Below are 14,110 nucleotides of genomic sequence, written 5' to 3'. Positions count from 1 at the left end.
CCACCCCCCACCAGATCTACCGAAGGGTGCAGCCGTATAACACACGGCACGAATCGCGTAGACAAATACACAATAGAACAAACAGACAAACAAATAATACTATAGCTATCTATTAACTAAATGGGATAGGATAGATGTTTTAAGCATATTAATAGAAAACTCTGAGCCGATTACAGGGAATAGAAGGTTGTAATCAGAGCAGAGGACCCTAAAAGGTTCATGCAAGCCATAGTTAGAAGAACATCGACTAAGGGATAAAGGCATCAAAGGATGTCTACTCCGTCTACATGGTACCGACAGATTTAAATGAGCTAACAACTCGGGCGAGTAGATATCACCAATTAGGAGCTTGTGCATAAAAATGACACCAAGCATAATTCTACGGTTAATTAGGGAAGGAAGGTTAATCAAGAGGAGTCTACTAGAATACGAAGGCAAATTGACATTGCGATCCCAGCTTAAGCCACGAAGAGCAAATAGCAAGAACTGCTTTTGAATGGATTCAAGTCTAATCTGGTGCGACTCATATTGAGGTGACCAAATGCAAGATCCATACTCTAAAATAGGACGGACAAGCGAAGTAAAAAGAACTTTAGTTGCATAGGGGTCATCAAACTCCTTCGACCATCTGTTAATGAAACCCAGGACACTCATGGCCTTTGCGACCTTGTTGGAAAAATGGGTGTTAAAATTTAACTTATGGTCCATAAGTACGCCCAAGTCATTCATATAATTTAGACGTTCTAAAGGGCTATTGTTAAGAAAATAAGTGGCCAGTTTAGTAGACTTACGAAAAAAAGTCATTACCTTGCATTTGGTAGTGTTAAGATTTAGTAGATTAAACTGGCACCAGGATTGAAAGTTTTTAAGATCAGCTTGTAGCCGACTAAATAAATTTGTATCTTTATAAGTAAGACAAAGCTTAACATCGTCAGCATACATAAGCACGCGAGAATGAACAATGACTGATGGAAGATCGTTAATGAATAATGTGAAAAGCAGAGGGCCAAGATGACTACCTTGAGGTACACCAGAAGTCACAGGAATGGAATTGGAAAAAGAAGACTTAAAAAGTACCTTCTGTTTTCTATTTGTTAAATATTCTCGAACCCAAGAAAGTAAAAGAGGTGGAAATCCAATGTCGTTCAGCAAGTAATAGAGTATGATTAACAGAATCAAAGGCTTTGCTGAAATCCGTGTATATGACATCAGTTTGTTTAGCATTTTTGAACCCCTTGATAATTATAGTGGTAAATTCTAAAAGGTTAGTGGTTGTAGATCTACGTTTCACAAACCCATGTTGGGATGGCGAAATAATAGAGCTGCAAAAATGTTGCAATTGAGAAGTTATAATTTTCTGAAAAGCTTTAGGAATAGCGGACAATTTTGAGATACCCCTGTAGTTAGAGGCTTCGGACTTTTTGTCATTTTTATGCAGAGGAATGATATACGACTCTTTCCAAATAGATGGAAAAGAGGCAGATTCGACAGACAATAGAAACAATTTTAAAATGGGTTTACATAATGCGTTTGCACAGAACCTGAGTACACATCCAGGTAGACCATCTGGCCATCTGGAATAATTAGGTTTAACTAGTTCGCTAAGAAGAGAACTTTCATCAATCACTGGATTGAAAATGCAATTAGCCTTTTCCAAATGATAAGGATACGGACTTGCTCGATATTCCGATGAGGAATAGAATTAACAAAATTATAAAATAGTTTAGGGTTAGAAGAAAACTGAAGCTTACACCGCTGAAGATAATTCTTATAGCATTGTGTATTAATCATCATGAATTTTGATCGAGCGACTGTAAACAGATCATAATCTGATGAACGACGTGTTTTTTGAAACTTCTTATAATATCGTGTCTTCACATTTTTCAAATTGGATAACTCTCGAGAGAACCAGGGAGGTTTGTTAAGCCGCTCCAGCCTACCAAGAGGCACACAAATATCAAAGACTGAATTCAGAGTATCATAGAAAAAACGAACAGCTGAGTTCATATCTCTACAATTGTACAGATAAGACCAATCGGTAGTAGTAATGTTTTCATTAAGGCTGGCAAAGTCAGTCTTACGAAAGCACCTAGTTAGAGGTAACTCATTTGAAACAAGTAATAGTGAAAGCAAGGGCAGATCAATTTTTAAATTTAATGTAGGATGAAATTTGTCTTCGGGAAGAACAAATGGTTCAATCCTAGAAACATTACAATAAGAAGAATCCAATACAAAAATAAGAATAAATAGAATTTAAGACAGGATTGACTTGAGATAAAGATAAGCCTAGAAGGCCATCAATAAAGTCATGTGACAAAGAGGGCAGCAACATGGTACATTCATCTGTTGGTGACCATGCTAAAGCGGGTAAATTAAAATCACCTACAACTATGAACATGTCTTGACTGGAAACCAAAGAGGAGTTCAGTTTGTCTCCTCTTTAGTTTCTAGTCATGATTGCCTCTAAATGATTTAAATATACCACCATGTCTGACAATGGTGGAATATAGAAACAAGTAATAAAAGCATTAAAAGATTTAAAATTTACTTTAACTCAATCTCCTGGGTACTAGAAAATTGAATCATCTCAGATAATAAAGAAGCATCAAAAGCTATCAGAACGCCACCACCTATGCGAGAAATGCGGTCACGTCTGAATATAGAAAAGTTTGTGGAAAAAACCGATGCATCAGCAATATCAGGTTTTAGCCACGTCTCTGTAAAAGCTAGAATGTTATGCTCAAAAAAAGACTATCTACATAGAGATTAGGAAGTTTAGATTTCAGTCCTCTAACGTTCTGGTAACCCAGGTTAAGGGACGAAGCTAGTTTTTTGACAAACCGTGAATAGGGATTCCGGAGGAGAAGAATAACCCAATCTTCATTCGTTGAATTCAAAATATGAACTGATCTTATTAACAAAAGTATGGAGTTTATATAGGGAATCTTAGGCTCTAGGAGGTAACAATTGTTCTTATTCTAATGAGACTCAAACCCAAGATTTCGGGGGTTGAAAATTATTATTATTTTGGGCACGGCTTCGGCCACTTGACATCCTGCCGTTGTGATCTTTTGGGTTAGTTTAGAATTACAAGTGTTTTTCTACAATGTGTGTGGCTGATTGTAATTCTAGTCATATGCTAGATTACTTGTTTGTGACAAAAGTACAGTTGTATTATGTTTTCGTTAGTGCATCTGATTTGGTGAAGCCGCTTCAGATGAACACGATGTTTATTCTTAAACATTCTGCAAAGGGCCGCCAAATGTGACGTTTTGGAGTTTATTTTTATAGTATGTAGTTAGTTTTTGATTTAATCGACCTTTAAATTGTTAAAAAACCATGCTTTGCCTCCGCTCGCCTCTTCTTAAGCTCGTTGGGACTCCGCTCGCCTCTCCGATCTGCTCCTGCGGCCACCTGGCACTATTCTTTTCGTCTCTGCAACTATGTTGTGGCTCTGCTGTTAACGTGCTGCCTCTTTGCAACTATTTCATTGCTTTTTGCCATTTTTATGCAGAGGCATTATATACGACTCTTTCCAAATAGATGGAAAAGAGGCAGATTCGACAGACAATAGAAACAATTTTAAAATGGGTTTACATAATGCGTTTGCACAGAACCTGAGTACACATCCAGGTAGACCATCTGGCCATCTGAAATAATTAGGTTTAACTAGTTCGCTAAGAAGAGAACTTTCATCAATCACTGGATTGAGAATGCAATTAGCCTTTTCCAAATGATAAGGATACGGACTTGCTCGATATTCCGATGAGGAATATCGGCAATTGCCTGATCAGTGCTCGCTTTTTTATTTTGAAAAGACAAAAAAGATGGGTGCACAGAGGTCTTACGTTTAGAATTAACAAAATTATAAAATAGTTTAGGGTTAGAAGAAAACTGAAGCTTACACCGCTGAAGATAATTCTTATAGCATTGTGTATTAATCATCATGAATTTTGATCGAGCGACTGTAAACAGATCATAATCTGATGAACGACGTGTTTTTTGAAACTTCTTATAATATCGTGTCTTCACATTTTTCAAATTGGATAACTCTCGAGAGAACCAGGGAGGTTTGTTAAGCCGCTCCAGCCTACCAAGAGGCACACAAATATCAAAGACTGAATTCAGAGTATCATAGAAAAAACGAACAGCTGAGTTCATATCTTTACAATTGTACAGATAAGACCAATCGGTAGTAGTAATGTTTTCATTAAGGCTGGCAAAGTCAGTCTTACAAAAGCACCTAGTTAGAGGTAACTCATTTGAACCAAGTAATAGTGAAAGCCAGGGCAGATCAATTTTTAAATTTAATGTAGGATGAAATTTGTCTTCGGGAAGAACAAATGGTTCAATCCTAGAAACATTACAATAAGAAGAATCCAATACAAAAATAAGAATAAATAGAATTTAAGACAGGATTGACTTGAGATAAAGATAAGCCTAGAAGGCCATCAATAAAGTCATGTGACAAAGAGGGCAGCAACATGGTACATTCATCTGTTGGTGACCATGCTAAAGCGGGTAAATTAAAATCACCTACAACTATGAACATGTCTTGACTGGAAACCAAAGAGGAGTTCAGTTTGTCTCCTCTTTAGTTTCTAGTCATGATTGCCTCTAAATGATTTAAATATACCACCATGTCTGACAATGGTGGAATATAGAAACAAGTAATAAAAGCATTAAAAGATTTAAAATTTACTTTAACTCAATCTCCTGGGTACTAGAAAATTGAATCATCTCAGATAATAAAGAAGCATCAAAAGCTATCAGAACGCCACCACCTTTGCGAGAAATCCGGTCACGTCTGAATATAGAAAAGTTTGTGGAAAAAACCGATGCATCAGCAATATCAGGTTTTAGCCACGTCTCTGTAAAAGCTAGAATGTTATGCTCTAAAAAAAGACTATCTACATAGAGATTAGGAAGTTTAGATTTCAGTCCTCTAACGTTCTGGTAACCCAGGTTAAGGGACGAAGCTAGTTTTTTGACAAACCGTGAATAGGGATTCCGGAGGAGAAGAATAACCCAATCTTCATTCGTTGAATTCAAAATATGAACTGATCTTATTAACAAAAGTATGGAGTTTATATAGGGAATCTTAGGCTCTAGGAGGTAACAATTGTTCTTAAAATATCTTATTCTAATGAGACTCAAACCCAAGATTTCGGGGGTTGAAAATAATTATTATTTTGGGCACGTCTTCGGCCACTTGACATCCTGCCGTTGTGATCTTTTGGGTTAGTTTAGAATTACAAGTGTTTTTCTACAATGTGTGTGGCTGATTGTAATTTTAGTCATATGCTAGATTACGTGTTTGTGACAAAAGTACAGTTGTATTGTGTTTTCTTTAGTGCATCTGATTTGGTGAAGCCGCTTCAGATGAACACGATGTTTATTCTTAATCACACCAGCAGATGCTGATGTGGCAAGCGAATCGGTTGCCGATTTTTCTTTTTTACAGTTTATTCCTTAATTATTATATGTTTCGGCCAAAAGTCTTCTTGACATATAGTGTCGAAGATATTGGCAGAAACACTAATTTTGAACGACGAAATGTTAAATAAAAAGTCCTTAAAGTGTCAAAACTATCTCTAGTCCGCCTCATGAAAGAGCGCATCTCATTCTCGACCTTCCGGGAAGCATCACATCCATATTTTAAGCCACCATCTTTGGCAATAGACTCATTGATTCTGCCTGTGTAACCTGCACACTTAACGTGAACCGCATTGTCACACAACCAACAAAGAATATAATCATGGGAGTCAACCGCATAAGTGGCAACTTTGATATTATTTTTTGAGCAGACAACCATTTGAATAAAAAAAATTAAAAATTGAAAAGGTTAAAAATCTGTGTATAAGAATATACTGACCAGTACTGACACAAGGGTTAATGTGCAGAGTAAGGAATTAAAAGAGCAAGAATGCACAAAAACAAAAAACACGTATCACAGAGTCGCGGGTAGGCAAAAGGCGAGAGCGCAAATCAAAAAAGAATAGGAAAGAGCGGGAGAGCGCGACAAATTGAACACATGCAACAAAAATTAGTACGCAAGAGCGCGAGAGTTACTTAAAACGGTAAAGACACAAAAGCAAAAGAGATAAGCAAAACAACAACACCGCTAATGCAAGTATTGTTGTAAGTTTTGATTTTATTTAAATTTAAACAAAAACACAAAAGCGACAGAAAGAATAATGAAAGATAATGAATTTAAAAGTTATGGAAAAGTATTTAATCGCGAGAAAAAACTAAAAGTTGATAAGCGCAAAAAAAAAAAAACACGTCCGTCCTCTGCAACGAGTGAAATTCTTCAAATTCAAGTAATTATACGGTTTTTGATTAGGATACCAGTGCCGCCATAAGCTTTTCCGTCTGGATGGTTTGTTGCGTAGATGGTATATTTTGGTATTTAAAAATTATTTTTTGATGTTAAATGTGTTTCCGAAATCAGCAAAACGTCGATTTCACTTGAGTCTAGGAATAGTTGCAGTTCATTTTTGTGCTTGGAAATGCCGTTAGCATTCCAAAGACATAGACGTAGGGAAGCCATTATTTATTCTCGATAAGCTTCTGGATAAGCAGGTTTTGATTCCGCATCAGTTCCTGCATACTGTTTCGCATGAACGTCATAAAAGCGGTCATGGTTTGATTCAGTGAAATCAATAGGGCCTCTAAACCACTTGGAGTTTGCTGGCCAAGTTCTGGTGAGCTAGTTTGCGGATTCTGTGGTTGGTGGAGTGGCGGGGACTCTTTCGCGGGCTCCGTCTGTCCAGTTCGGAGCACACTAGGACTGCTTGTAGCAGGCATGTTAGATGATCTAACAGCCTTGGCGAAGAAACCTCCGGTGTAGTTTTAGAGGCGTTGAAGGTGATTTTTGGTCCAGCTGGGGGTTTGCGATCCTTAAGATCCTTGAAGACAGCACATCCTCTGTAGTTGGCCGTGTGGTTCCCTCCACAGTTACTGCATAGTCTTAGGGCGACGTTGTTTCTGTCCTTGGTGCAAATGCCATCTTTATGATGTTCGCCGCAGCCAACACACACTGACCTGAGATTGCAGTTGTTAGAGGTGTGGTTGTATTCCTGGCAGTTTTTACACTGCGGTGGTTGGTATCTCTTATGGGGCTGTTCTACGGTGATTTTTCTGTGCAATAGGAGCTGAAGGTTGTAGATTGGGTGCACTTCATTTGGCTTCGACCGCTTTGCATCTGGTTGAAGCTCGATTTTAAAGACCGGCTGTGCGACTTTGTTCCTGTTGACGATGTTGACAAAGACTTAACCGCAAAGTTTTTTTCGGCCAATGCGTCTGCTATTTCTTGAGTCTCAATCCCCTTTAACACAACCTGGAGCCCTTTACTCATTTTTAGTAGGTAGGTATAGAAGTTGATGTTAGAATTACGGAGGTACTTTTCGATGATGCGGAAATTGTCCTCAGTTTGGGTTTGACATTTAATTTCTTTAATGTTACCCCTATTGAGAGGGGTTACAACAAGGTTATTTGCCCCTACTGTTTCTACTAGCTTCGAAATTAGGGCGCTTCAGTCGGCTCCACGGATGTATAAAGGGGGTGGTCTAGCCGATTAAACTTTATCTACAGCGCCAGCTTGGAAATCTTGCTGATCGGCAAGAATTATAAACCGATTCCCGCTTAGGAGTGCTACTCGTTCATTTGGTTTGGTTATTTTCGGCGTATTGCAGTACTTGCAGTAGTTGCTGTCAACGAGCTGACGGAGCTGGTCGGTGCAATCGGTGATCCAGTTATCGATATTGCTGGAGAAGCACACTGCTCTCTCCACGGTAAATTGCTGTTGATTGCTGAGTGGCTTGCACTTTCGGTGTTATTGCTTATGGAAGCATTCAGTGGGGTCGGCGATACCACAGAAAAGTATGCGTTGTTGCATTGGACCGAGAGTCGACGCTCACGTTGTTGTTGTACAATTAGTTATTGTAGCTGTTGCTGGTGAGGATCGAGATCTTTTTTATTTTTACACAAAATTTTGCGGAGTGCATTTAAAAACACGTCTGCACACGGCGGCGGTTGAATTCTTTCCTGTTCAAATGACATCGGTACGACCGCGAACACAATCTTAGCTTTGTCTTCAATTTTTGCAATCGATGGATATCCTAAGACTATGGTCAGCGATAACGGACCGCGGCAAGTCTGAAGCATTTTAAGAGTTTTGCATACTCCTTGGAATCAAGGATATAACAACAGCACCATTTCACCCAGCCTCTAATGGATTGGCTGTGCCATTTGTACAATCTTTTAAAATTTCTGTCAGAAAAAATATTCAGGAAGGTTTGCCTGTACGAATAGCAGTAGCAAAATATCTTGCTTCTTACAGATTCACCCCCAATGCACAAGGTAAATCTCCTGCTGAGTTAATTCACGTTCGTTCAGTTCGCACCATATTAAGTCAACTTTCGAAACTGTCGAAACTAAGTAAGAGCTGACAAAATACAGCACAAATCAAAAGGTATTTATCCGCAAATTTCTTGAAGGGAGAAAAGTGGATCGAAGGCATTATCGATCGACCAATTGGACGAATGCTGTACGTCGTACGTACATCAAAGGGCCGTTTCAACCAAATCAAATCACGAATGTTAGACAACACGTCCGAGGATAACCCGACAAAGTATTGGTTCGTTCCTCAAATACCAGCTTTTTGTTCAACACCAGAATTACAAGAAGACCAGCCAGAAACGCACCACGATCTTCCGAATACCCTTCAGGAAACTGTTCCTGATTCTGGTGAAAATACAGCAACGTCGAATGAAGCTCCAAACGTTCTGGTATACCTGTTCGACAAATGAAAATGGAGGGGGAGAAGAGTTGAGGATTGGTGATCCTTCGACTACAAGAGGGATGTCAGTATGCTTGTCAATTAAGAGGGGAGAGGCCGCAGTTAATGCATGCTGCATCGTTATTGCAGTGTTTTTGTGTGTGACCAAGTTTCTGGCAAGATTTGCAGTGCATGGGGTTAGGAAAGTATTCCGAAATTTGAACAGAGTGCCAGCAGATTTCAATCTTTGTTGGTAGGTTAAATAGATCGAAGGTTAAAAGGACAAGACCGCTGGGCTTAGAGACACCTTCAGTTTGCTTTAAGAATTTATAAGACGATGTGACTTTTTGAAAGCTTATCTCTTTAACAATTTCATCCTCCGGAATGTTGTTGTCTTTAAAGTTGGAGATTGAAATTATATTTTTATTAATCAATTCGAGTGCTCTGTGCACAGCAAAACATGAATATTCGGTAATTGGTTTTTCACTATCTATGGCAGAGAAAGCTATGTATTTGGGATTGGGTCCATTTGTGTTTGGGAGTTCCGGAAACTCAGGGGCGATTTTTTGAGGGTGTCGCCTTTTTTTAAGTGGGGGGCTATCGGACAGAATATTGTACCGATTCCCGTCCTCTGCAGCATCCAGTTTCGGCGAACAGTCAATGTGGGCACTCTTGTACATTTTAAATTTAAGCCAATTTGTTTTGTTGTTTGTAAGCCTATATGGGCGATCAAGTACTTGAGGTCTTGTTAATAGTGTGAATAACACTGGAGAGTGAACGGAGGTTAAAGCTAGCAGTGTATCCGCAGTGATCCGATTACGCGGAATCCTCTAGGTTATCAAGTCAGGCACTTTCTGTGGATCTGTGGGCCAATAAGTAGGCCCACCCAGTGAGACGCAATCCATCTTATTGAGTGGGTTGACTATTGTGCTGTACAACTGCTTGCCTTTAGGCTTCACCACACGAGATCCCCAGTGCGTATGTTTGGCGTTATAGTCCCCTGCTGCAATGAAGCGATCTCCGAGTGTGTTAAAGAAATCGGTAAATTCCTTTCAGAGATTGAGAAGTTTGGTGGGCAGTACAGGGCAGCCAGTGTAGTGTTGCCGCAGCTGGTTTGGACGGTTATAGCAGTTGCTTGTAGGTGCTGTGTTTCAAATCTGTTGAGGAACGAGTGTTTTATACGGTTTTTGATTAGGATACAAGTCCCGCCATGAGCTTTTCCGTCTGGACGGTTTGTTGCGTAGAAGGTATATTGTGGTATTTTAAAAATATTTTCTGAAGGTTGTAGATTGGGTGCACTTCATTTGGCTTCGACCGCTTTGCATCTGGTTGGAGCTCGCAGAGTTTTTTTCGGCCAATGCGTCTGCTATTTCTTGAGTTGGGACCGATGGCTGAATCCCCTTTAACACAACCTGGAGCCCTTTACTGCTTTTTAGTTGGTAGGTATAGAAGTTGATGTTAGCATTACGGAGGTACTTTTCGATGATGCGGAAATTGTCCTCAGTTTATGTTACCCCTATTGAGAGGGGTTACAACAAAGTTATTTGCCCATACTGTTTCTACTAGCTTCGTCAACGCTGTCAACGAGGTGACGGTGCTGGTCGGTGCAATCGGCGACACAGTTATCGATGTTGCTCGGTCGACTAGTTAATCTAGCTCCGCCAGTGCCTTTGAAATAAATTTAATCCATTTAATCCTCAAGTTAGGTCAGCGTAAGCTTTTTAATTCTGCAAGTAATTTCAGGTTATTTTACAAATTTCTTATAACTAATAAATATACAATCTCTTTCCACTTACTCTAGTCTTGGCCACGAAAAAACAACTGAAGACGCGGTTCTTATGTATGTACTTAGATCAATGCAGCTGCGTATTTTTCGCGCTTATGTGTCTACTTATGTATAATAAAGTACCGCAAGAGTAGAATGAGAGAGAGAGTTTTCAAGTTTTTAAAGAGCGTCATTCTGTTCGTTCGGACAGAGTTCCGTTTTGTGATACAGTGCCACAAAGTTTATTCGCAGGCCCGAATTTCGGCAACATTCCCCTCCCAGCAAGCGAGCCACTGGAGCTTGCCTCATTTTTCCCGACATCGAGGACTGCTAACTTTACTGCTGGACTGGAGAGGACAGGTGTGTCTGTACCTTCGCCTGACGGACTTGACCATCTTCTGCGTTGGTCACTTCGACCACTCGACCCTTTGTCCAGGTATTACGACGCACATAGGTAGATTTTGCAAAATTAGGCGGCCATTTTTTCAATAGAATACACTTTAAATAGAAAAAATAATTAAATATTATTGTTTCCTATTAAAATATATTAATTTCAATTAAAAAACATTAATTTAATTTTTTTTAACTTAATACTAAAATAGCAAGGTTTTCTATTGAATATGGGCTAACTTTGAATAACTATATTTCGTGCAAAGATGGCCAACTTCATATAATTATTGAAACTATGCATAAATTATTAAATTAAGAAATATTACAGGGACGGACAGGGAAAGTAGTTATAAGCCCCTTTGAAATTTTTTTTTTTAGAAAAATCTGTCTCAAAAAATGTGGTCTTTTATAACAATGCTAATGTATGCAAAACATTCTTAAAATTGGTTAGTACTCCATAACACATAAAGATACATTTCTGGACTATTGATATCCATCACAATTACTTAGATAGTAACTTTGCAAAAATAAATATTGACTTTGGAAAAATGTATCACTGAAAACGGCGAGAATTAAATATGAACACTGTGAATGATAATCGAAGTTGGACTACCTGTAATTCGGCGCGGGGCTGTTTTGAAAGGTGAGAAAGATGAGGTTAGTTTCTCGGAAGTATCTCCTAACAATGTACATCAATAGTTTGTTCTTAAAATGATTTTTTTTTTTGACTTTTGGCCGCCTAATTTTGCAAAATCTACGTATGTATGTGCGACGCTGATTTTCGTTCACTATAAGTACGAGGTCGCCTACACCAATTGGCTTTACTTCTTTATGCCACCTTCGTGTTATGTTTGGTAGCATCTCTTTGACCCAGCGTTTCCAAAATAGGTTGGCGAACATCTCACTCTGGCGGAGCGACCATTTATAGTCGATTTGTTCTGGATCGCAAATCGGGGTTTCTCCATTTGATGAGATATTTCCTGCTGCGACAATTCTCGGTGCAATTCTCGCATCATCCAGTTGAAGTTTGTCTTCAAGAAAGGCATCGGTCCCTCGAAAATTAGTCCCGTTATCGCTATATATTCCCTTTGGTGTGCCTCGGCGCGATATATGGCGTTTTAAGCCCATTAGGCATGAGTTTGTAGTTGGACTGCTCGCATTGTGAGGCAGGTTATCAGCATGCCCCATCTTTTCAATGACTTTCTTCCATCGATAACTGTTAGTGGCCCAAAATAATCAACTCCTACATACGTAAACGCTGGCTTGAATGCACCCAGTCTAGCCCTCGGTAGGGGCGCCATTAATGGTGCAATGGGTCGAGCACTACTCAGCTTACATTGTTGGCAATTTAGACGAATCCCTTTAAGGAGAGGTCTTAGTTTTGGAATAAAATATTTTTGCCTCACCTCATTTACTGTTGTCTCATGATTCATGTGATAATATTTTTCATGGTAGTGCCGGACTATCAGCTTTGTAACCCAGTGTTGGGTGGGTAGAGCGATTCGTCCTTTAGGGATGCCAGCGAAGCGACTGGCTCTATCGCGTACACACAATACCCCATGGTCATTTAGAAAGAGTTGTAACCTCCATAGTGGACTGCTCCGGCAAACGTGGTGGCCGTTTTCGTTGTAACATTCTTGTTTTATGTTCCGGTAAAGAAACATTCTGGTTTCATTAACTTGGGATGCCGGTCGGTTTGTATTCACATTTGATTTACGTATTTTCTTGATCAATTTCCTCTTATAGGCAAGCCAACATGCAATTGCCCTTGTCAATCGATTCCATTTTGAAAAGTACTCGTAATTGATTCTTACTGATTCCCTTTGCATGTGAAGGAAACGAGAACGCAGTTCCTAGGTGACTGTCCTTTCATTGGTAGTTTCCGTCTGCCAATCTGCCGGCGGTAGTTTTAGGAATTTGGGTCCTTCGAACCATTGTGTATATGTTTCAAGCCTATGTTGTCGTTTGGTGGCGATGTCCGCAACATTTAGTTTGCTTGGTACCCATCTCCAGTTTCTGGCCTCTGTGAGCTCACATATCTCAGCTATCCTAAACATTACATATTGTTGATATCGTCGTGGATCTCCATCGAGCCACGCTAGTACCGTTTTCGAGTCGGTCCATAAGTAACATTGCTCAAAGTCGATTTCATGTTGTGCTATTATATTTTTCATCAGTCGCGCTCCAGTTACTGCTGTCTGTAGCTCCAAGCGGGGTATTGAAAGCGGCTGCAACGGAGCTACTTTGGATTTAGCTGAAACGAGACTCAAAAGTATTTGGTTATTTTGTTCGATACGGAAATACGCAACGGTAGAGTAGGCGTCTTCTCCCGCATCCACGAATACGTGAGTTTGAACTCGGCAGTCTTGTGCATGCAAATTTTTAAAATAGCATCTCTGAATTCGCACGTTCTCTATCAAGGGTAAGAAGGACAGCCATGATTGCCACATATCCTGCAGATTGGGTTTTATTTCCTCATCCTACTCAATCTTCGATCGCCAAACTTGTTGGAGTAGTATTTTGAGATACATCATTATACAGGATACAAAACCCATGGGGACAAAAACTGACATCAAGACTTGTAAAATTTCCCTTTTGGTTGGTGCGACTTTTGTCGCTATTATGTTGCGCTTAAGGCGTACAAACTTTAGTGCATAGGTGAAGGCATCTTGATGTGGGCTCCACCACATGCCCAATATTTTCTCATAAGAGTGTATCTCTTCACTGTTAAAGAACTGTTTTTCGTCGTAGGTTGTTGTGTCGCAAAGTGCAGCAAGTACCCGTTTGGAGTTCGTACACCACTTGCGCATATGGAAGCCCCCGCGTGCATGGACTTCTCTAACTTCCTTCGCTAATGTAATGGCTTCTTCTTCTGAATGGCATGAATCGATGTAGTCGTCTACGTAGTGACTTGACTGAATAGCTTTAGCTGCCGCAGGAAACTCGTCCGCGTGTTTTTTAGTGTTCAGTTCGCGCACATAGTGCGCTATACGGGGTGAGCACGAGGCTCCAAATGTCAACACATTTAATTGGAAAGTTTCTACAACTCCGGTTGTCTGATTTTTCCATAGGAATCGTTGTGCTTTAGCGTCTTCTTCTCTTACTGCTATTCGATGGAACATTTCGGCGATGTCACCGCTCAAGCCGATTGCTCTCATTCCAAAGTTGTACAT

The 14,110-nt window shown here is 39.8% G+C and overlaps 1 protein-coding gene across 1 annotated transcript in view; it reads right to left on the bottom strand.

Annotated features, from left to right (window-relative positions):
* The window catches only part of LOC137582612 (uncharacterized), a 34,156-nt gene extending 20,046 nt beyond the window's left edge, over positions 1 to 14,110 (bottom strand). The window contains exon 1 of the mRNA XM_068297619.1: positions 13,580 to 14,110. Coding sequence (XP_068153720.1) covers positions 13,580 to 14,110 — 531 coding nt within the window. The remainder of the gene's footprint in view (positions 1 to 13,579) is intronic.

This window comes from Drosophila tropicalis, unplaced genomic scaffold, assembly GCF_018151085.1.
Source record: "Drosophila tropicalis isolate 14030-0801.00 unplaced genomic scaffold, ASM1815108v1 contig_1, whole genome shotgun sequence".
Taxonomy (NCBI): Eukaryota; Metazoa; Arthropoda; class Insecta; order Diptera; family Drosophilidae; genus Drosophila; species Drosophila tropicalis.
Note: the sequence above shows the minus strand (reverse complement) of the source record. Positions and strands in the feature narration are given on the sequence as shown.